This window comes from Hippoglossus stenolepis, chromosome 10 (genome assembly GCF_022539355.2).
Source record: "Hippoglossus stenolepis isolate QCI-W04-F060 chromosome 10, HSTE1.2, whole genome shotgun sequence".
NCBI classification, from domain to species: domain Eukaryota; kingdom Metazoa; phylum Chordata; class Actinopteri; order Pleuronectiformes; family Pleuronectidae; genus Hippoglossus; species Hippoglossus stenolepis.
Window position 1 is genome coordinate 23,798,627 of NC_061492.1, and position 24,867 is coordinate 23,823,493.

The window sequence follows — 24,867 nt, forward strand, 5'->3', positions numbered from 1 at the left end:
TCATGTTTGCATAGATTGATGAGGCTTTCCGTACATTCCCTGTTAGATACTTATATCTATAACATATCAGACAATAATTATTAACGAAATGTGGATTATGACAACTTATTATTTGTATAAACTTGGCAGAAATATGGCATCTTGGCAATGGGGGAATGGTGTTTTCCAGGTTAAGACTATTCTGTTTCTAATGTTTTATATATACGTTTTTTAGACTAAATGCAATCAGAACTGAGAGCAACATGACATCACTGCTAAACTTGTGTCTTGTCAGTTTCTTTGGTGTATGTGAAAAGTTCTCGTCTGCAGTCATTTAATGGACCAATGCTGGTGTATGATTTTGTTCTCCCTTAGTATCTGTGTTGTCTGCAGGTGCCACATTTCTATTACTACATTTAAGAAGCATGAGAAAAATACCTGAAGAAGAATTCACCTGTTTTTTTTTTTGTAAAGCCAAAGACTTAGCAGGGTATATTGATGCTTCTTAACTCGAAGATGTAAAAAGAGTAGTATTGTTTTAGGGCTTCACTCCATCCTTCTTTCTAAATACTAACAACAGGAAATGCTTCGCAACTTCAAATTGATGAAGAAAGCAAATGTCGGTAAAGGCATATTATTTGATGATGGCACATTTATGACAACTATTTAACTTCTGGTTTAAGCATTTATTGTAGAGCAAAGAACATAGGTATCCTGCACTGTCTTAGAGAATGTAGTCCTTCACTACATAATCGCCTGAATACTTTTTATTCAGCAGAGACAATAATTATAATTTCTTTCAATTAAATCACCAATATTTCCAACAGTAGCCGCCTGACTAACAGCAGCCCCTTGGTGACCTCATGTGACAAACGACAAATTGTCAACTAACTCCAAACCTACAAATCATTCTTCAACTGAGATTGATTCCACTGTCAACTCGGTGTCATACAGTTGATTTGTACTGAATTGAATTTAGAGTCAATCAGGCAACAGTGGTAAACAGCTGTGAAACATTGTGGTGCTATAAATGGTGAAAAGAATCTTGAAGGAATCAGGGAAAAGATTTGACCTGATCATCTCCACCAATAATTCAGAGTTAAAGTTTTACATTTCAAACTCCAGGACCACTTTCTGAACCTCTGCCTCTGAAAAGTAAAGAATGTTGTATAAAATTGAAGCTTGAAGTCTATCATAGTTAAATGCTCCTTTTGCTATTGACTCTATGCTATTGACAGCTGCCATTCAGACATTGTATCTAACATGTATACAGCAATTTCAAGGTATTGCTGGAAATATATCAGTATGTATCTATCTCTTGTGTTTCAGATAGACTGCATGGTGGCATTATTGTAAGCCTTTAACATGCAACACAACCATAAAAAAGGAAATTCAAGTAATTTTTGAGCCGTATAATCTAAAGGGCATAGTTTTCTCAATCCTTCCCAAAAAAGAAATGTACAATTTAGAGCTGGACGTTTTCAATTTTTAACACAGGCGTGTTAGCGTTTCCCTCTACAGTGTATCAATGATAATTCTATAACTTTTTTTATAACTTCATTCAGTATAAAATGTGGCTGCTGGGAAAAACAACCATCGCCGTTCATTGATACTCACTGTTTGACAGATTTGACTAATTCCTTCCATGAATTCACCTCTGAGCAGAATCTGGCCCAGTTTGACCTCCATAATTTTACCTCTATGAGCTGCTGCCAAGAAAAGGCAGCAGAACAATTAAGTTGTTCAAATATATAAAGATATGTTCCCTGGTTTTGTTACATTGACCAATAGTGTCACAGAACTCTCCAAAACTCACTTTTGATCATTATAACTACTGGACTCTATAATTAAATCAGGTAGTATATCTTTAAGAGTGGGCACAACAACCCTCCATCCCATATTGCAGGTCCAAAGTTCAATGCACCTCCTCACTCCTGCCTCTCAACTATGTCACTAGCACAGCAGCAAAGAGTAAACACTTGGGCTGTTTTATAAACGTCTGATGGCAATATCTCCTCTGTTTAAACTGGAGTTTTACTTCTGCAAACATGTGTCGGCTATAGAGCTGCCATGAGTCGGTAAATAAATCACAATCCTTTCAGGATATAATCAGTTTTTAATTCCAATATTTAAAAGTTGACTTTATCTGTTGTAGAATTTAAATGTGTTAGCTACAGCTGAATCTGCTACGAGTTATTTTTGTTATTTTAATTCTTAAAAGTGACAGACAATGCTGGCTAACAAAGAGGCCTGTTGTTCTTTTTCAATTAAAAACATGATCGCAACAGAAGTCATTAGCATTGAATTGAATCACAGTATTGAGCTAACCTTAAAGATCAAGAGCCATTATATTATATTATATTATATTATGAACCCCTGCTATTGAAAAATGTACTTAGAGCTCTGATGTAATGGTGCAGTCACAAACACCAGTACAGCACAGTGTGAAGCACAGTGGGCTGTGACTCGTACAGACACAGAACATGATGCTGGGAAACGATGCATTGCCCCCTCTAGGTTGGTAGAGAATCAACGCCACAAGGGAAGGACATGAAGAATCTCAGGGTTTCTGATTGCGCTGGACTGCCATGATGAAGACTGCGATTAGCCTGAAGATGAAGGCCTCAGTTAATTGAATAATCTGTGTCGCATTAGTTGCCTATTGCTATGCATTCTGGGTAATGACTGAGAAGAATGAGACTGTGGCTACAAGTGGCCCAAAGTATTGTTTGCTTTGCAGGATGTCTGGGTCTCAATGTTACAGACAGAGTGAGGGTCTCAGATATCAGACAGAAGGACAGAGTGTTACTATCTGTCCTCTACATTCAAGGGAGGAAGTTGAGTTGTTTAACTGCATTTTGGACGCATCTATCTGTGGACTTTTCTGAGCACAGTTGACTCCGAACATGCTGGAGGGATTAAATGTGGGAAGAAAGGATGTTTAAGCTACCTTTCCAATAGATTGATCGATGGATGTTTTGGATGGAAAGTAGGAGATGTAAAGGCAAATAAGATGTTTTTCCTCACGTGAACAACGTCTCGAAGGTATATTTAAAGATTAAGAATACCACATTGTTGTAGTACTAGTTGCACTAATGTTGCAGTCACAACAGAGCCCTAAGTGTCATGAGTTAACAATATGTCAATTATTATAGATATTTCTACAAGTACTACATTTGGGATTCCATAACAGATTTCATGGATGTAAGGTCAGAGGGTCATTTTAATTATTAGGGATTATGGACTGGGGACAATGAATATCTATTCTGTTCTGTAGCTAGTGGCTACTCTATGTTGTGCTGCCATACCTCACTGCTAGCAGGTTTAATTTTTATTTAGATTTTAATTTAGTTTACCTTTTTGTCATAAATTTCCTAATTCTGCTATGTGAACATTTCTATTTCCGTGAAATGTTTGCAGATGTTAAACTTCAGCTTTCCTTCTGACTAATACTGGTTTTATAGATACAGATAACCTATCCAATAAACCAGATTGAAAAGGCCAAAAGCGGTGGGGAAGAATATTCGTGAGTAGGAATCAATCTTGGAAACGTGTACGTGCATCCTGTTTTCACGCCAGGCGCCTGAGCGGCAGTCGTCGAAGCAGCAGAAGAAGCTGGTGCAGTCTTTTCCGTCCAAACACTCGGAATCGAAATCATCCTCATCATGATACGGCACAATGTTGTTCATCTGCAGCAGGGACGTTCCCGGTCGGATGTTCACCATGCTGGACGCCCTCTGCTGTGGAGGTGTTACACATTCAGTGGGTTCAAAAGGGAATGACATGAATAAAAGAAAGAAGAGAAGTGTCAGGTACCTGTGTGTTAATGCTGGCTTTAGCCTTCTTGGTCTGTCTGTTGCTGGTGAAGTAGTGCAGAGTGCCATACTCCATGAGGGCAGCGAAGGTGAAGATGAAGCAAACAGAGACGAACAGGTCCATGGCAGTGACATAAGAAACCTTGGGCAGGGACTTTCTGGAGATGGTGCTGAGAGTCGTCATGGTGAGCACTGTGGTGATACCTAAATTGATTATCACAAAGACATGGTATATTTGTACACAGTTGTATGCAAATGGTTGGCCACCCCTGGCACACTCACATAATTATAATTTTTGAAGTGTAAAAGTACATGCAACCAATGCAGCAACATTGAACAGACATTGAATGTCTTTTCAAATGAAATGCACTGTTACTGGTATTTATATTGTAGATCACAGCCATCGAAAAGCTCAGAGAACAGGTTGGTGTCTATGAGAGTGCCTTTGACTGGTTCATCTCCAATCTTTCTGATAGGAGTTTTTCAGGGTCAGTTGGTCCCTATAGGGTCTGCTGGTCTCACCTGTGGTGTGCTCCAGGGTTCCATACTTGGTCCATTACTATTTATGTTGTAAATGCATAGATCACATCATTAACCAATTTAAAGACGTCTCCTACCACTGTTAAGCTAATGATATTCAGTTGTATGTTTCATTGAGACCTGATATGGCTGATAAAATGTCTAATTTAGATTGTCTGACTGCCATTAAGGACTGGATGGCCAACATTTTCCGCAACTAAATGCAGATACAACTGAATCCTCCTTATTGCTTCAGACATCATAGCTTCCTAAATTCATCACTCTCCCTTCTGTTCAGACTAATCTCAGAAATTAGTCCATGCTCTTTGACCATCAGCCCCTGAAAATGTTAATCGTCTGACCAGTTACGTACACTGGGCCAGTTTAAACAGGAATCAGATTGTCTACTCTGCAGTTGGTTGCTTAGCAACAGAAAATACAACGAACGAGCAACAGCGGTGGTGAAAAGTAAGAGCTGTTTTCATACATGAATGTCATAGAATGTCTGTACAATTGGGTCCAGACCTTCACCAGAGTTTGTTTTTCACATTTAAACAACACAGCAGGAGATTCTCTGCTCACTCACTCACAGCCAGTTTGCGGTGTCTCTACAGCCCAGGTAGATCACTGGGGTCCCGTGTATCTGTTAAAGGGATAGTTCACTGAAAAATGAAAATTCACTCATCGTCCGCAAAACACTTTAGGAGTTTCAGGGGTAAACAGTGTTGCAGCCCAATCCAATACAATTGAAGTAACTGGGGACACCTTCTTCAAACATAAATAAAACTACAGAAAAAGACATAAAATGCCTCCATACTGCTCCTGTGGTTTCATCCAAGTTTCTGTAAGCCCTGAAATTAAAATTTGACTTGAAACAGCTTCATTTCCATCATGTTTCCCCCTGACTTCCGGTCGCGGACTAAAAACATGTTGTAAACGATGCAGTTTCGAGTCGAATTTGAATGTTGGGGCTTACCGACACTTGGATGACACCAGAGGAGCAGTATGGAGGCATTTTATGTTTAATGTTGTTTATTTTACGTTTGAAGTAGGAGTCCCCAGTTACTTCAATTGCATTGGATTTGGCTGTTTACGTTGTTTACCCCTGAAACTGAAAACTGTTTTGTGGACACTTCTCCCACCACAAAATGAATTTTCATTTTTCAGTGAACTATCCCTTTATTTGTATATGAGCATTATGAAAAACTCTTCCTATAGATTAATGTTCTGCAGTATCTATTAAAGCCTATTAAAAACAACTGAAAACCCATTTGTTTACACTGGCTTTTTCTCACCATGTGCACTGTTGTGTTTGAATCCATGCATTTATATTGTCTTTTTGTTGCATCTTTTTCAGAGTTTTTCTTTTATTTAATACTTTTATTGTGTATTTCACATTACTGGTGTTATTTTATTCATATGAAGCACTTGGTGACCTTTACCTGAAATAGCTGCTATTGTAAATTCACTTAGTCACTTAGTTACTTACTAAACTTAAAATAAAATAACTTAACTGCTGCATTTGCAAAAGTTGGGTCTACTACTTGTGAAACACTCAAACCTTAATGAGTACATTAGACCTAAGTGACCGACTGTAATTAAGGTCCAGAGCTGAGAAAAAAATACTGAGGTCACAGAGGAGCCATAGTTTCCTCTAAGCAACTGACTGACAATCAGCTTATAAGAAGTGTAAGTTATAAAACAGATATCATCAAGCTATAATTTCCTATAGACTAATGAAGTTAAAATTCAGCTTTCTGGCTCCATTCACCAAAGGTGCGTTCGGAGGAAAGGGAGGAGAATCTAACTGTGGGGGGTGGAAATTGTTTAGGATGGATAGAAAGAAGAATGAATTCAATACAATGTCATATCCTGCCTTTAGGTGCTTTTATGAATGTCCTTGCTCTGATAAATTCAGCTGGTTATTATTACTGTGTGGTGGTGAATCTGAATACAACCAACCTATCGCATCACATTCTCATTCAAAGAGCTCAGCCCTTTAAAAATATGAACAGCAGGGAAACCAACAAATACATACATCTCTACTGTAGATTTCAACCTTTTTTCTTTTAAACTGTCAAAGATTACTATGTTATATAAGTGCACTCTGAGTAAACTCTTTATAACATAGAGAATATATCAAACCTAGAGACGTGCGGGCTGGGACGGCATCCTTATTGATCCAGAAGGAGACCCAGGACAAGACTACGATCATGCTGCAGGGGATGTAGGTCTGGATGGTGAAGTAGCCCATTCTTCGACTCAGGTCAAAGAAGATGGTCATGATTACATATTCCCCTGGAAGTTGAACAGAAAGGTAAATCTAGATATCAAAGAATGACCAAAATCCCAGGTAAATAAGTGGGTGTTCAGACAGTAGTTATAAATTAAGGTGAGAACACACCGAAAACTCAGTGAGGATGTATTTGAGATGCAATCGCTCAGATCACATTGGGAAGTGTCCATATTCTTTTAACAGTGTGAAATGATGTACGTGTATATTTGCATATAGAGCGGGGGGGGGGATGCAATCATAAGTGGTCATTGGAGGCACATGTGGAGACGCATTTTAATGTCAGGTGTGAAAAGATGAACTTGCAGTGCCAGTTGATAATACCAAGTCTGATCAGGGCCAACATGTGTTCGTGGATGGAATTTTAATAGAACCCTTTTACGTTTATTTTGAGCCGTTTGTCATTTATTGTTAAGGTGCTGTGATGTAACAGGAGATGGCTACATAATTAAAAATACTCTGATCCAATTTCCAGAAAGGCTTCCGGCCAGAAAGACAATTCTGTGTTTAAGAGTTAGGGTTTTTAAAGCAATATTTATTATATATAAATTGAATTGTCCACAGCAGTTAGTTGGACCTTTCCAACTTTGACTATAAAATCTGATGACCTTGATCATTTTAATTTAGAAGGAAAAAGATTGGCTTTCATTTCCCCCCAGTGTAATGATAGTAAATATCTCAGAGCCATCTACATTTTGAAGGTCCTCACTGTGTTCCGAGCCACTGCTGTGTGGTCATTTACTGACAAATATAAAGGGCCCCACAGAATACCCTGTGGCATCCCACAACACATGACCTTTGACTCTTTTGACTCATTTACATAGGAAAGTGATGAAATAAATATTTGTTTGTCTTATATATCTGCAGGCCTTTGGTGTTACTGCTGGATGTGTTCCTGTTCTGTGTCCCCTTTTTCTCCTGTCTCTTCTCTAGCTCCACCCTGATCAGTCACCATTGACGTGCACCTGGCCATTGGATTGAGGTTCTTTAAAAACTCCTGTGTCAGGATCAGAAGAGAGAATTCCAGTGTGGGTCCTGATGGTCCTGCTGGGCCTCAGTCTGGGATTTTAACATTGTGTGTGTTGTCGTTTGATGTTAATAAATCTTATGGTTTGGGCTGTTTTAAAGGCTTTGTGTTGTTGTTTCGTATCAGTGGTGGTCAGTGATCTAACATAATCGTGGCTCCTAACAATTGGTTTGTTACAGAAGAAATCAAAGAAGCTGTGAAGAGTGCTGAATTCCTGCTTATTCTACGATAAGGGTCAAAGTTAAGGCTGCAAGACCAATTCCTTTTACTAAATATGAAACAGAACAGTTACTTTTTTCATGTTCACCTTATTTTAGATATAATTGAATTTCTTTCTTTTTTAAGTGTACCAATACATTTGACCATATGTATGTGATGTGGCTGAACTATAACAGTTCTCACCTGATTGGGTGTGGGCCACATCAGAGCTGTTCCTCAACCCAACGAAGGCAAACTGATAGAGTCTCCAGTATCGCTGGTCGGCCACCTCTACCGCTCGTCTCTGCCACCGGTACATGATCTCATTCTTAGGATAACCATCTGCAGAACCCCCACACCCAACACAGTCACATAATAGATGAGTTAGCAGCCTTACAAATGCCTATGATATGTAACAGGAAGCTCACATCTGTCATTCAGAGCACTGCACATCACAGGTGAACGATGCACCATGGCAAAGCAAAGGGAGCATTCAAGATGGAACTGACTTTCCCAGTCTCATGAAATTTCTTCAAATGAGCAAGATGTCTTCAAATGCAAATAACCGTCCGTGTACTAACGCATGTGGTATGTTAAAGTGAGCTTTGACAGGCACTGCTGCAATAGTGTGTAGTAGGGTTGTTCAGGTAACACAGTGTAATTGCTCTACCTGAAAAAGGAAATTCCTATTTCTTTATTTAATTAATAATTTTTGATTATATTAATATATAAATTATTATATGTTTAGTTATGTTTGCTTGTTGAGAATTCAGTATTTTATTTGACATGAGCTTGTATTGCTTCTAAAATCGATAATTTTACATTTAAAGGATTGAAAATCTAAATCGAGATTGAAAGAATTGTTTAGTCTTCAAACCTAAACTATATTATTTCAGTGCCTTCCAAAGTTACTTGGGTGAATAGGCAACATTCTTTTGTCGTTGTGTCCACAAATGTCTCTTGGGTACTGATTCTTCTGCATTCTATAATTACATAAACTGGCTCTGTTCACGAACATTTTATATTAACTTTTATATATACTTGTATGTATTATAATTAATAATATACTTAATATAAGTGTGCAATGCATCCTAAGTCATTTGATTAACCTGGAACACACCAAGGAGTAAACTCAGTGAACTCTCTTCTACTTCTCATTTATATTCTCGGCAGACGAGGCATGGGAAGTGAATTGCTTCCTGCCACCAGATAAAAACGAGATGGCTCCGTTCTTTGCCACTAGAAACTATGTAGATGTTTAGTTGTGGTGAAGTGAAGTCTGATCACAAGTGGTCACTCTGGCATCACAATGAACTCTACTTGTGAACGGATCACCCTGGACACACATTAATGGCAGGTATGAACAAAGCCATAGTTACAGTTCATGAAGTTACCACTTGTGCTCCTTTTAAGATATTTAGTGTGACTGTGCTGGTCCTGACATTTGTCCTCAACTCCATGGAATGGTCTTTGCATTTTTCACTGGTGTGTGTCATGAGAGGCTAAAGCACAATGCAAGAGACAAATGAAGAATGACACAGACAGCATGAATCAGACTGGGAGAGGGTGCATAATGCATTAAGTCTGTCAGAGAAAATGGGACTGGGTGACCTCCTCTCTCTGCTCATGGAGCTGATGATTGATTGATACAGGCTTAGAGAGGGCAGCCTCAAGCAGATGGGTCGTTTTGCAAAGAGAAGAAAGGAGGGCTTAGGCTCTATGCTAGCCCACACAGAAGCCCCTCTCTCTGGGCAAGTTGAAGTCGAGATGACTGGTTCGAAAATGGAAGGGGAAAATGTTGGACCACCTACAGCTTGAAAACTCCAGGGGGCATGAGTGCTCATCCATTGGAAAGTTATGCAGCTTAAGGTAACACTCCGCATTAATAGTCAACCTGACAAAAACAGAATTGTGACAGAGAAAAAGCAAGTCTCAGCATTGTTTGATTTCCTTCCCAAGTGGGACTGCACACAGCAAAGGAACTTTGTTCACTGTGTAATTATTCCAACAAATGTAGAAATAAATATGACAATTAAATTGTGCAATGTTTAAAATGGTGTCACCTAAAATAGAACTACACGACAAAAAACACAGATGCACACACTAAAGCTGCACAGACGACAAAGATATTTCAAGAGTTGATACATCGACATTAAAACCTGTCCTACCTTAGCGTGTACATGACCCTCCCATTGCTCCACAGCCTCAAGAGGCGGTTAGGAGTGGTGATCCAGTGGGCGTCTGATTTGCGTGAATTCCGGAAGAATGTGTCGGGAATCCAGATTTTGCCTACCATGTTACTGTTTAGCATGAGCAGCTTCATCGAGCTGTTGAACTTCAGTCGGCTGTCGTACCATGTCTGGGCAAAGAAGATGTCAATGGTGTATTCCTGCAACAGAGATAAGTAATCCATGCAGATACAGCCAGTTAAAAATATAAATTTATAATAAATGTACAATAACTTTATTATACAAGAGGATTTCTAAATTGTTACCTAAGAAATCCCTACAGCCAGTAGAGACTCTCTAAGAGAGACGCTAGAGCCAACTAATGGATGGACTGCCATGAAATCCTCCACTGAGGATCAGTTCTAATCTCTACAGTGAGACGCTGACCTCTCATATAGCACAATCATTGGGTCAAAATTTGAAGTTATTGACTTGATTTAAAAAATTTTGACTTGAGGGGCTAAAACAAATCTTTTCTACAAACATTTGCGATTACCATACAGACAATGAAATCAGCCCTTTACTGAATCCATTACTCTAGTGACACTAGGTTTGACAATGTTTTAGTTGAGTATTTAATGGCACATTTAAAAATGCAGCAAATTGAAGCACACAATCAAAAATCTAAACTCAGAGGCACTTCATTGCTGTATTGCACACTTTGAACCATAGCTGAAGGTGAGTATCCATCTGGTTTTGTATTCCCTTTCAACTTGTCTACAATCAGACTTCAAGTTGAAACACGGTAAATTAAAAACAGAAAACACTCAAAATAACCCAAAGAGGTGGAAGAGTAAGTGTGTCGATAATGGCAAATGCAACCAGGTGCAATGGAATCAGATTGAGCAAAAACTGATATTTGCGAATCATGCTTCTAAAATGTCCACTGAAAAACACCAATGTGACACAAAGTTTTCTATATTTTTTTGACCATTCTAGTTTTGGTTGTTATGTCATCTTAATGCACCCCATTCTGGTTAAATGGCATCAACTGGAAAAAAAAAGTGCCACCAGCTGTCAAACTCGACAAACCAGCTCAGTGACATTTCAATGGAAATTGACCTTCAGTTTTCCTCAGTGGCTCAAGGTGGAACATTATTGGAGAAAATATGTGGAATTCTAAATAGCTGTGTCATGTTTTAAAGGATCATTAAATTAACCTTCACACTATTGGATATATTGCCTTCGATTATTGTACAGACATTCACGGTCCCCAGAGGATGAATCCTAATGAATAAAATGATTTAACAGGAAGTCAGTGGAGGCAGTCTCACCATGTTGATGGGGTCCACTGGTCCGATGCTGTTGACATACACGCCTGCTTCAATCACTGTTGGCCTCACTGAAATATATCAGAAGACAGACATCAACTTACACAGAACATATTTGTTAACTGATGTTATTAACATATATCACAAGGTGAACGATAGCAGCGAACAGCATATTACATGAAGGGACTTCATGTCACGTCAAAATGTATGTCTATAGCCCCGAATCACAAAGCACACACTTTCCTCAAGGCCAACAGATTCCTGTTATATTATTTTGATATCATCAGTGAGGAATTTAACTAGTTATATAATGAAGCCTGGAAAACAGACCAATCAGCAAGCTTGTCGTTATTTGTTTTACATCCATCCTGAAAGGGGTCGAGCCAATCACAACCACTTATGAAAAATGGGGAGCGTTTGACACAATGACTGACAGATGAGCACCCAATGGGAGTGTCGTTAAGCACTTTCTTTAACAACCAGGGTTGGCTGCCACTGATGTGGAGAGGTCTGTTAAATCCACCATAGAAACAGTATTTTGATAGGTTGTGAGTCTGCTCTGCGACTGTTGATAACATCCCTTATAAACTGATAATGAACTGAAGCTTTCCCATTTGTAAATGCAAACTGGTCTAGAGATGCCAGACTTCAAATAAAGTATTTTGTGAAGAAAACCTTGAATCTCTATCTTAGCACAAGAAACCTATGTAGCTGTGAAATAAAGAATGAAATTGACTTGCCTCCGATGTCAGGGCGCAGTTTGTTGTCGTAGCCCTGCAGCAGTTTATTTAAGATCAAAGTCACATCGCTCTCATAGACCCTTGGTGATAAGACCCAGGTCTTATTTATGGGCACATCTTCATAGTCCTCCTCTTCCTGTTTAATGGGCCCAAGCGCTGCACTGTGGAGTAGAAAAAAAAACACGGTAAGAATTTGTAGATTATATGAGTGGGTGTCTTTGAATGTCAGATGATGGTTCTGCATGTATGAAATGGCTCAGTGGTCAGATTTGAGCATTTTGTTAGTTTTGACATGACAGTCTATAGTTAACGCGTATTTTTTGTCAACTGATAAGACTCAGTATTTTACATAATTTGATTCTCTTTTTGATGGAAATGACCTATTTTAGCATTGGAGGCTCCAGTTTCCACTACACTTGCAGACGTTTCAGTGTACTGGGATTTGTCAACAGCCTCACTGTCCCAGCAACTGCATTTGAGAAACGCCCATACCGAAGAGCCTTGACATCACAAGTTTACTTTGTTTTAGTTGGAGGAGGTTGAAAAAGTCCCATCCCCCTTCAGAACTTAGATTTCTGTCATTTCTCATTCATCCATCCATTGCCACAACTAATCTGGGTCTACACAGGCTTAGCAATTGCACAAATATGCTATATGTCCTTCTTCCAATGTTTACATTCCTATTTCCCTGCCCAGTGTTCCCTGTTTAACTATCTAGTTATACTCAAATATATAGGCATCGTGGGGCCTGTTCCAAGAAGCAGGTTTAACAAACTCTAAAGTCTGAGTCTATGAACCCCAAGATTGGAAACTACAAGTTTTCATTTCCAGAACAGCTGACCAGAGTTAAATCTATCAACTCATTTAAATTCAGTGAAGCCAGAAGGATTAACATCTGGCTTCTTTAATGTGTGCTCAAGTGCTGAAATCCTGTTTGTTAGAATAAATGATTCGATATCTGTTCAGCTGTAACCTGATGGAGAGATGAACATATAACATAAGTTTATAGATCCATGAACGAACCTCATCGTCTGAACCAGTCACAGCCAGATGAGTTTAGTGAATTGCAGGTGAAAAAAAAAGTACATTTACCAGTACTATTTAACATTTAGAAATGTACTCAAGAGCATTCAATGACCATATCACAACATGTAGTAAACACAGTAACTGAAAAGGTGTTAAACATGTTTACTTAAAAACTTTAAACGTTTTCAAAAAGTCTTTGTGCCACACAGCAAACATAAATCAGATCTCACATAATCTAAACTAAATGAACTAGTAAATGATAACCAGAAAGTTATCCTAATGTCCACATTTAATATATTTAATTATAAGCTGAGGACAAACCGACACAGTGTAATATGTTAGAGATCACTGTACTGTCCTCACATTGATGACTGACTGATCCTTAAAGAAGTAACTTTAGTAAAGACTAATGTACGAGCAGAATTTGAATCTTATCCCAACTATAAACTTAATCGAAAAGTGTGATCATAAATGCACTGTGATATTGAGCGAGAAAATGAAGCATCATGCCAGAAGGAGGAGACGGAGAGACAGGAAATCCTCCGGACATTCTCCGGAGTGGTTGTTGATGTGAACACAAATGTCCAAGTGAGAGCCTCTGGACTTTCTGCAGAATCTCTGGAGGAGCCAATGTGAGAGCACAGCTGGAGATCGTCCACAGAACCCCAAAATGTACAAAAAAACTAAAAAAACTGAAAAGACTACAGACTGAATATCTAAGGACGTAAAAGCGGCGCCTACGTACACGTAGGAGACACCAATAAAGACGTCAAGAGAGCTTTTGGTGATGAAGGCTGACGCCAATGTCTATGAGCTGTGAACAAAAACATGTGATCTCCGCAGCAAAATTATTATGTTACTTCCTGCCTCTGCATGCTGCACCACCTGAAACTATAGAATTGTCTTTGTGTCTTTATGTCTTTATGTAGTAAGCTGTAATTTTATAATTTTGGATGTCATTATCCTGCACAGTGAACTGTTAAAGAGATCTCAGCTGCTGGGACGGAACACCCAGGGTTCCCCTCATTTCAGGGTACACAAACTCAGTTTACTAAGCCCAATTTCTGGTACAGGGCCCTGGGGAATTTTCAGTGTGTAATAATGCACCTAATTCTATTTGGAATTTGTATAATGAAGCCCTTGAGGTGTTTCAGCTGTTCAGCAGTCTTCACTCAAAAGGTCTCAGAGACTTCTGATGAATCAAATGAGCTTTAGTTTAATCCCTCCAGCTGTCTGCACCGTCTGTTTTCCTCCAACTTAAGTGTGTATGTAACCACAGTGACTTCTGCCTGGGGCTACGTCAGACCACATCTGACAGGTGGTGACCTCTTGACTTCTGAAAAGTGCTTGAGCGTAAATGTAACTTAATTTACATGTGGACATCTCTCCTTCTACCTGCTGCACTGGTACACAGGGGATTAGCAATAAATCTAATCTATGCTGCCATTATGTACAAGCGATATATGTCTATTTCAAACAATGTAGCTGTCAATGCTCATATACCGCCATGTGTCCTTTACTTTGGCGTGGTTTCTAAACAATACAACCCTAAGAGGGCAGTGCAGAGTCGAGGGTTTCTGTCAACAAACATGGCGACGGTGGAGGAGGTTGTGATAATGGACCTCTTAGTAAAAGAGGCAAAAGGCCCCACTTTGTAAACAGCAATGGTCTGTGAGGCCATTAAATACGTTGTGACATGTGGACAGTGAATTCTTTGTTGCGGTGTGTCCCAGGTCGTCTCACTTGAACTATTCTGTTGGTACTGCTCCGTTTGATCGCTTTCATCCATAACTGTAAGATTTTAGACGATATTAACAAACATGGACAAAATGAATGCAGAGTACAGATTGAATGTCGTCCTTTTCCATATCATATAGCATAAACTTACATTTAGATTCCTCTGTCAAATCGATATCAGAATCAGGTGTCGAATATCACTGCATCACATGTATTCTTATAAACAGATGTGAAAGAATCTGGATCCGAATCAAGTTTTCTTCTTTTCTTCTTTCCACAGAGGCAGGTAGTAATGCATTACATTTACTCCGTTACATGTACTTGAGTAGTTTTTTCAATAAATTCTACTTAGAGAGTTGTTTTGCAGAATACTTTTTACTCCTACTCAGTTACATTGATGATGAAACAAAACTACTTCCACTCCGTTACATCGGGCCACCCACTTCTCGCTACTTTTCCTTGTCTGTGATTTATTAATTCTTACACTCAGCTGAGTGGACACAGTGATTTCCCAACAGTGACGCCCAGGCCACACTGAGAGTAACGGCTGCTCCGTGGATCTGCTGCATGTCACATGTGTGTGTTGTTCACACAGGCAGCGTGTCTGCAGCAGAGCTGCAATGTGAGGTTTCTGGTAGGATCACTGTATTTCCTTGAATAAAAGTACAACTCTATAAGCAACTATGCTATGAAACTGTGCATCTTCCTGCATTTCAATAACACTAAACATCTTGATCAAACAAAACCAATTTTTTTGAATGACTGCATCTAAGCCACTCCTGCAGGGATTGATAGTTTTATTTTATTTTATTGTCTTATCTTGTTCTGAATATAGCACTGAATCAACACCACGTCTCCATATTTGTGCTCTTCACCCCTTTTATCTTACAACCTAGTTTGGAAGATGTATATTATATGGCATAGATTTATTTTGCTTCATTTATTGGAATATTATTTTTATTTTTGAATGTCTGTATCTTCCTATCTATTATTTTAACATTTTTTATGTTTGTTTTGGAAACTGAATGCATGTGCACACACAATGCAGGCTGCATCAAAGCTTTTCCTATGAGGATTCAGTGAAGTTTTTTATCTTGATGTTTGAAAGCAAACACTGCTTAACAGGATGTATTTTGGCATTTGCCTAGTTCTGAACATGTCACTTTATTAATGAAAATCAATGCGCACTTAACATGTAACATATCCTGTTTGAACGCAATACATTCTAATGAAGTAACTCACTACTTTAGTAGTTTTTTTCTGAAATACTTTTTTTTACTTTTACTCTGGTACTTTTACTTCTACTTGAGTCATTATAATTATAAAGTAACAATACTTTAACTTGAGTACTGTTTCTGTTTACTCTACCCACCACTGTTCAGAATCAAGTGTCTGTTTTCCACTGTCCTGCCATGCTGTGTCTTTACCAGGCAGCTACACATGGCTGAACTCTCCGTCTGTGCCAAGCTGCTCTTCTCTCTCGACGAACACGGACCTGATTATGTGAAGAGACCTGGCGACTTGGCGTAATACAAAGACATGACCTCAACCATGGCACAATAACCCAGCACACTGTTATCCAACACTCATCTGAATCTGTGTCCTGAAAAGTGGCTAAATTGAAAAATAAAACGCTTTGTTTAAAACCAAACAGCTTTGTTCTAGCTCAAATCCGTCTCCTGTGCAGCCTTGTCGCTGCTGGGGAGTGGACATGACTACTAGAACCTACAACTTGCAGCCTATCTTTGCCATCGGCACTAGCACCCCGACGGCGCCTGCCCACAGGAAATGCAGACAATGACTAGCTCAGCTGGGATTCCGCCTCATTGTGTTCACCAAACTCCACATCCCAGAGATACAATCACATGCTCAGTCTGCTCCATTTAATCCAACTCTCTAATGCTAAAACTCTCCCTCCCACTGGTACCGTCACTTTCTTTTATCATTTCAGGTTCAATCAATTGGTCTTATCTCTTTTCATCCCTGCAGGGCACACACCATCACTCACCACAATAGACTGGATACAGCCTATAGTGTAACTGAGCTGTCAGCTGCTCTTAACAATGTTAAAGGGTTAAGGTTTACATTAACTCTTGACAGGGGTTCCTTAACAACTTGAAAATGAAAAAAAATGAATTGTTTTATGAATCCTCTTATGTGTCAGAAAAATGCTTGTTATATCCATTTTCTTCAAACTGAGCCCATTTCTTCATTTTCTAATTGTCACTTTTGAAGAGAATAACTAAAGAACAACTTCATGAACAATAGAAGCAAAGATGGACGTCCCTGCCAAGACTCTCTATTCTTTGTGATGGATTTAGCCTGTTACCAGAACCTGAATAAGAAACAGTTTAATTCAAGTAACACATTAGAGTCGCTGCCTGTTTGTGTCTGTGACCCTTGAATGTTTCAATACAGTTTGATTTGAATCAGGTTTATTCTGATAGCTGCCACCTTTAAGAAATGGCTCCCTGTGTGCACTCTGAGGTCAGACACTGACACAAGCTTCTGCCTCCTCCTCCCGACTCTGCTTTTATATGTTAACAAACTAACTCTCAGTAATTTCAAGAGGAGTGTTACAAACTCTTCTGTGTGATAAAGTTCAGATTTAAGCGCTGCATGTAATGTTGTTTCTATTATGCTACTGTCATAACACAACAGAGTTGAACAATTTGTAAAATAATACACATCTCGAAACAACACAATTATCGCAGTTTGTTAAAACATATTGATTATTTGTGGAACATATTGATACATATTTTCAGTTTACTTGTTGCCAGCATTTCATGTTATTACGTCCTGCACTCTTATGACCTGAAAGGGGGAAAGACAGCACATCCTCAATGATACACCAAGAGAAATTCAGCAGTTGTCAGACTGGACCTTACAGCACATCAACACCAGCGTCTGCCCTGACCAGAACCTCTCCTGACATCTTGGTGTCTTCTACCCACATGGCACTGCTTTTTCATCCAGAGAAGGTTTTTTGCATTTTGTCGCCTGTTTCAAACTTCATCAAAACCCCCCGGAGCGGAGGCTCTGAGTCAGACATTTGCGTTTGCACATACAGCCCCTCCAGAGAATGTCCGGAGGATCTCCGAATATTTGAATCATTTTGTTTGTTGCCAATAATCCTCCATTGCACAAGAAGAAAACTGTGCAGACAACTTCAAAAGGTACAGTAGGTGAAAGCTGAAGCAGATCGTGGCTCTATAAACTGTGGAGGGTGTTTACTGACGTCAGTTCAGGCACAAATGGTAATGCTGACCTTCAGAACTGAATTTCTGACAGATCTGGAGACATTCATGTGGAAAACACTGACTTTGTATTTCTAGTAATACGTTTCTTCACTCTGTCATTACAGCCAGTAGTTTTTACATGGGAGCGACGAGAGGAAGCTCATTATAACACACTGGGGCACAGCCTCCAGCACGGAGCCGCTTGAGCTCAGCTGAAGCTTAAAGTCACACATCTGAATGTTCTTGTTTTGATGCTGAGTGTTGATTCAACTGGAACCCTGGAGACTTTTTAGCCATGAATCAGTGACTCCACTGCGGTTCAGTCAGTTCACTACACAGCAGTGTGCTAATCAATGAGATGTGCCTGCAGTGGGTGATGTTTTTCATATTCTATAAGAAGGTATACACATTTTAACTTTTACCATTTTTACAACACAAGCGTGTGTGTATGTACCCTAAGCTGCGCATACAAGGTGATTTTTGACCCGATTTCTAAGACAGGTGACTCGTTTTAGAGTTGGATCAAATTTCTGCTTTGTTGTGCGTTGCTTGTTGTGCAGTGGACGGGGGGTGCAAGGAGCGATCTGAGGGTTGGACAGTAAGAATAATTTCTGTCGCAGTCTTCTCAGTCTCACACTGATAAATCATAGTCACAAGTCGATTCCCCAAATTTAGCACCTTTTCCCTCACTGTGTCAGCAGCAAGAAATTATTGCTGGAAGCAACTGCAAAGCAAGAAAGAACAAAAGGGAGAGAAAGGGGTTCTTACAGTACGTTAATCAGAGTTTAGCTAGTGATCAATTTACAGTGTAGTAGCTTTAAATGTATTAGCCTGACCAACATGCCCCTGTCTTCGAAGCCACAATGGGTCCATATGCTGACAGCTCTTTTTTTGGGACATTTCAGCACACGGAATGACACGATCCACTGTGTATGCCCGGTTTTAGTGGGGGGGTGGGTAAAGAAATAAGAGAAAACCGATGTTAACGGGACTCAGGTTGGTATTTTATACTCACAGGGCACTTTATTAGAACACCAATCACGTGGCAGCAGTGCAATGCATAAAACCATACAAATACAGGTAAGGAGCTTCAGTTAATGTTCACATCAAACATTAGAATGGTAAAAAAAAATGTGATCTCAGTGACGTATCATGATTGAGGTTTGTTTGACTTTTTCGGAAACTGCTGATCTCCTTGGATTTTCACCAGAGTTTTACTCAGAATGGACAGGAAAGACAGAAAAACCTCCAGCAAGTGGAATTGTTGATGAGAGACGTCTGAAGAAAATGGCCAGATTAGTTTCAGCTGTCAGAAAGGCGTCTGTAACTCAGACAACAGCTGTTTACACCTGTGGTGAGTAGAAAAGCCTGGAAATGCACGAGCAGATGCCATCATTTGTATGCTACAGGTAGTGTTGTTGCTGACCAAGTGCATCCCATAATGCAGAGATGGAGATGGACTTCCACATCTTCTCATGGCTGCTTTCACTTACTTTATTCATAGGACTGTTTCCATGGTGCTCTACTTCCTGCTGGAGTCTAAGCAGCAAAGTTGTTTACAATGAATTAAGTTTCATTCTCAGCGACTCAGTCTCAATATGTCTCTGAGTCTAAAACCAAGGCCGAGCAGTGCAAATAATGGGCGCTGTTTAGTAGTGAAATGGTTTACAGTAGAGATATGGCCATTAGGAATTAGAGAAGTTGCACATTGAGTGAGGTGTTTATTTGACTTTTGAGATTAATGTTAATACAAGCATGGAAGGGAATGGTTCCATTTTTGTATACTGGATAGTCCAATCAATTTTATTTGTATAGCGCCAAATTATATGTATATTTATTATAGATTATCTCAAGGCACTTTCCATAGTTAGGTTGTAAAATTATAGAGACACCCAATAGTTCCCACAATGAGCACACTTTGGTGACTGTGGAGAGAAAAAACTCCCTTATTAGGTGGAAGAAACCTCTGGCAGACCCAGACCCAGACTGTGGGCGGCCATCTGCCTCTGCCGGATATCATTTTAGAGAACAAGGGGACACATAAGGGGTCAAACCTGCAAGTAGAACCATGCTGGATTTTCAACGATTCCATCTTGTTTGGCATCAGATGAAAACCTTTAGTTAGTTTTGGAAGGGAAAGAGGTTTTTGATTGTGAGCGTTTGTAGGAAGATATTTAGGAGAAATGCTTCCACTGGTCTCATTTCAGATCAATCCTCTGGAAGTTTGATTAGAAGAGATCATGAGTTTCTCACCCTAACAATGCAGCTGCAGCTCAAGTAAAACTTGTATTAATACATGATTTTGCTGCCCTCCAGACATGGTAACATGTTAGACAAAAAGCTCTGTTTCTATCTCTGGTTCCACTGTGTGCAATGATTTTGAACAACATCAGTGCTACATCTGTTTTGCAGCCAAATCCAATACAATTAAAGTGAACAGTGACCTTGTCTTCAAACGTAAAAAAAAAAACAGAAACAAACATAAAATGCCTCCATACTGCTCGTGTGGTGTCATCCAAGTGTCCGTAGGCCCTGACACACAGGTCATTCACACCGTGTTTTAACACCTAAATGTCCTCTGTGGTCCTCCTCTGGAAAACTTTGCACATACACTGACCTGCACAGTGAAGCGGGACAGTGAACCAACAGTAAGCAGAGCATGTTTGATCGGAGGGGGGATCAGTTTTTTGTAAATTAGACTACATCTGCATCTGCATACTAAAGAGAAGATATTAACATGCATCAAAATTATATATATTAGGAATGCATTATTGGAAGACCACAAGGGGTTTAACGTCAGGACCACAGGCATGGTGGGGGTGTGGCCATGCTGTGCGCACTCTGGCTCTGGCAGCTGACCCTGGGTCCCTGGGACCGTGGGTCCCTGGGTCCCTGGGTCCCTGGGTCCCTGGTCCCTGGGTCCGTGGGTCCGTGGGTCCGTGGGTCCCTGGGTCCCTGGGTCCCTGGGTCCCTGGGTCCCTGGGTCCCTGGGTCCCTGGGTCCATCCGACGGCTCAGTACCACCCCTGCCCAGTTTTCGGCCGGGAAAAACCTTGGATACTCGCAGAGTCAGACTTTATTTGAAGAACGTAACGCGATCGCCCACGTTATATTTATTGTTTCATACCTGATTGCGTCGGCCCATTTTACTGGCCGTACTGACACACATACCAGTCCGGCCCAAGGGGAATCGTCCCTGTCTTCCCAATTAGCCACTCCCGGCCTGTCCAAATCCGCATCTGTCTTTGCTTCGCTTGGACATTCTATCCTTACGACTATTATTTTCTTAAATACTTTCCCCCCACATTTCAGCTTCGCTTCCGGTCTAGGCATAACTGTACTGTTTGTCCTAAATGAGAAATGAAAAAAGGAATTTATAGAAAAAAATTGGGACCTGTTTTTCGTTTTGAAACAAAAATGTTTTGCTTTGGTTTTTGGTTCTGAGACCAAAAGCCTTTTTTTTCGTTTTATAGTTACACATAAATGAGTGATTATCAGATGATACCCAGACCCAGTTGTCACATGCAGGGCAGTGGGCCTGTCCTTCCAGGACACACTTCACACCTGTGTGACCAAGTGACAAGGTTCCCTCAGGGCTCTGGTTCAGAACAGCAGAAACATCCATCATCACCCACTTGACACTAGAACAGAAACGTGCTCAGAGGCTGTGGAAACACAAAGGGGCGATGCAGGTGTAACACCAACACACACTCAATAGACCAACGGGCTATCACACAAATTAGAAAGACATGTTGATCCAGGACGGTTCATTTGAATGATCATTTCTCCGTGAAGCACAGGAACCTCAGAGGTTTTCCCTCTAAGGCCCCCCCAGCTCACACAGGGACCCTCAGAGCTGTGATCACAGGTACAACACAAGATGTTGGAACAACGACACAACAGCACCGCATGAAAGTCTGCAGCCATTCACCCTGACAAACCTCCCTAATGCTGGAGACATGCATCACCCCCGATCACACCCACCGATCACACCCACCGATCACACCCACTCACCAAAGTCCGAGCAGGGCGAAGAGCAGCCAGGGGTTCATGGCTTTGTCCTCCACGGTCCTGACAAAGAGCCGCTTCATCCTCCTCCTCCTCCTCCTCCTCCTCCTCCTCCACGGCGGGGGAACGAGCCTGTCGGTGTCCGCGGGAGCTGCGAGGGAAGCGGGTGTTCGTGTCGTCGGGTCGCGTCTGGATGCAGCCGATGCGGGTTAAATGAAGGGACGAGGGGATGTGAGAGATGCGTCCATGGTGTGTGTGTGTGTGTGTGTGTGTAGGAGGGGGGGGGACGTGGCAGAGTGCGCGAGGATGGAGAGCTGACTCGCCTTCAGTCCATCTGCAGTGCCGCTAACTGGCTGCGCTCACACTGCCGCCGCTGGAAGAAACTCCAATCGGTCTTTTCCTCTTCAATGAAGACTGATGTGATCGCTGTACGTGTTTATTATTGATCACTACCATTCACCCTGACGCTTCTGTGTCCAGCGACAACAGACACCAGCTGCTGTGTGATCCATCGTTGGTGCAGGACGCACTTCACCGTGTCCACTTTGGACAACCACAGGCTGGAGAGGCTGCGAGCAGCTGGAGCAGCTGGACACTGGGTTCAGCGTGTTGCTCAAGGGCACCTTGACAGAGTAGTGAGAGGTCATATTCATGCCACACTGTGCTTTAGGGTTTCTCAGTATATAGACAACGTTTTGGTACTACAGAGATCATATGGCCCAACACTTAAAAAACAAAATCTTTAAATTATGAAGTAATTTTGATTTTCTATATAGGCTATTGATAACATTTTGGTGAATAAATAATGAAACTGAGTTTGTTTTATTTATTTGTGGCCTTAACAGTATATCATGTCTACCTACGAATTCCACAGACGTCTGTATGTGGAACACATATCTCGCAAACCGTTAATCTTACGGCTTCACACTTAAAATAAATGTAAATGTATCCTTAATGGCCCAATGAAGTGCAGTGTCGAATATGGTGTGATTCGGACACACAATATGTTCAATCATCATCAAATTTAATTTGAATAAACAGGCAACCAGTGCTCTAGTGCGGTGTGGCAGTGTTCTTACATTCCCGAATAAACTACAGCGCTACAAGTGTAGCAGATGCAGAACTCTGTCAAGGCAGCAACATCCATAAAATATTATCCTCTGTAGCAATTAATCAACAAGTACAAGTGCAATGTTTGTTTTGTTGCTTCAATGTTTCATATTGAGCTGAATTACAGAGTTTTTTTGTTTTAAAGTTCTGAACCTGGGTCTAGCATTTGTGTCAAGTGCTTAACAGACCTCTGAAATAGTCGACATGTTGTATATAGAAAATAACTGCAGTCAAGTCTTTATATATATATATAAAAGCAACGCACGTGAACAGTAACAAAGCTAATTCAGGTTCATTTTATGAAAAACACTGACTATAAATTCTTTATTGCATACAAACCAGGTAGGATAAACGCAAAGATTTCTATATCCTCAGGCCTTGGTTAAGCACACAACACTTGTTGGTAAGATATGCTATTACCGGTTTTGATCTTCACATAGGATTGTTGGTAAGAAGTCAAACCTAGTCACACATACGACAACACAGAGTTAACTGAGACAGTTGATAACCAGCTTCGTAGTATAGTTTATCAGGATGGCCGATATTAGGTTCAGTGAAGCCGGATGAAAAATTATGCTGGTTATGTTGAACTTGTTTGTACAACAGGCCCCATGTGTATAGCTTCTTATTAGATGTACTGTATAGATAATTGCCAGTTAGAGAGCTAAAGCTGAGCGGAGACAGGTATATGATCCTTTGAATGGATCAATTACTGACATAATGGAAATATTTCATATTATTGCTCTAAAGGGATAGTTTGCAGGAAAATGAAAATTCACTCTTTATCTACGCACCATGCCGATGGAGGGGTGGGTGAAGTGTTGCAGTCCACAAAACAATTCTGGAGTTTCAGGGGGAAACAGCATTGCAGCCAAATCCAATACAATTGAAGTAACTGGTGACACCTTCAGACGTAATAAAACTAAAATCATAAAATACCCCGACATTCAAATTTGACTCGAAATGGCATAATTTACACCATGTTTAAGCAAAAAAGTCCAGAAATAGCGATGCTGCCGCGCAGCTCCTGCGTGCCCTTGGGTGAGACCTTGTGTGCAGTGTGTGCGGTGTTTCCGGGGTGTGCGTGCGAACCTGAACGTGCCTTCGAGGAGGATATCAGAGGACATCTAGGCATCGTGGGGAGTAGATGATGACTGCATTTTCACTATGAACTATCCCTTTGAGTTTGATTCAGCTGTGAGATGATTTATTTGAACTTGTTTATTATTGCTGACTGTGGATGCACACAGCCAGAGGGGCAGACAGGCAGATTGTTCACAAATAATGAAAGCATTGTGAATAGTCTCACTGATAGCCCAGTCCAAAGCTGTGTGAATCTGAATGTCGCAGTGCTGCGGTGCTGACTGTGTCAAGGGTACAGTGTGTACGGTGGGTAAGATCAAGCAATTAGTGTTAATTACTTTGTTGAGCACGAGTTCTGATCAGCCACTTGAGCAAATGCCTGCAATGATTTGTGCCTAAACTGTGTGAATACAGCATTAATTAAATGAGCTGACCTCTCAGTTGAAAGAAAGTTGGATGAGAGTTGTGAAGGAAAACTTCAGTTGAAAGACACTAAACACAATATTCCTTTATTGCATCAAGACTCTTGTGGTATCAAAGTATGCATTTGGATGATGTGCGACAAGGGCAGTGGCAGAGACGTCAATACAAACTG

At 40.5% G+C, this 24,867-nt stretch overlaps 1 protein-coding gene across 1 annotated transcript; it reads right to left on the minus strand.

Moving 5' to 3' along the window:
* Positions 1-650: 650 nt before the first annotated feature.
* On the minus strand, positions 651-22,491 carry gabrg1 (gamma-aminobutyric acid type A receptor subunit gamma1). Its single transcript, XM_035167102.2, has 9 exons — positions 22,086-22,491; positions 12,071-12,231; positions 11,334-11,401; positions 10,000-10,220; positions 9,643-9,725; positions 8,036-8,173; positions 6,459-6,611; positions 3,796-3,998; positions 651-3,719 (listed from the first exon to the last, which is right to left on the minus strand). Exons 1-9 carry the CDS (start codon positions 22,160-22,162, stop codon positions 3,438-3,440), a joined length of 1,386 nt encoding a protein of 461 aa, XP_035022993.1. The 5' UTR covers positions 22,163-22,491; the 3' UTR covers positions 651-3,437.
* Between the last annotated feature and the right edge of the window lie 2,376 nt (positions 22,492-24,867).

Coding starts and splice junctions, on each gene's coding strand:
- gabrg1 (XM_035167102.2), bottom strand. CDS start 22,162: ATGAAGCGGCTCTTTGTCAGGACCGTGGAGGACAAAGCCATGAACCCC. Junction 11,402..12,070: donor ACTGCGCCCTGACATCGGAG/GCAAGTCAATTT, acceptor GATATATTTCAG/TGAGGCCAACAGTGATTGAA. Junction 8,174..9,642: donor CCCCCTGGAGTTTTCAAGCT/GTAGGTGGTCCA, acceptor GGGGTTCTGCAG/ATGGTTATCCTAAGAATGAG.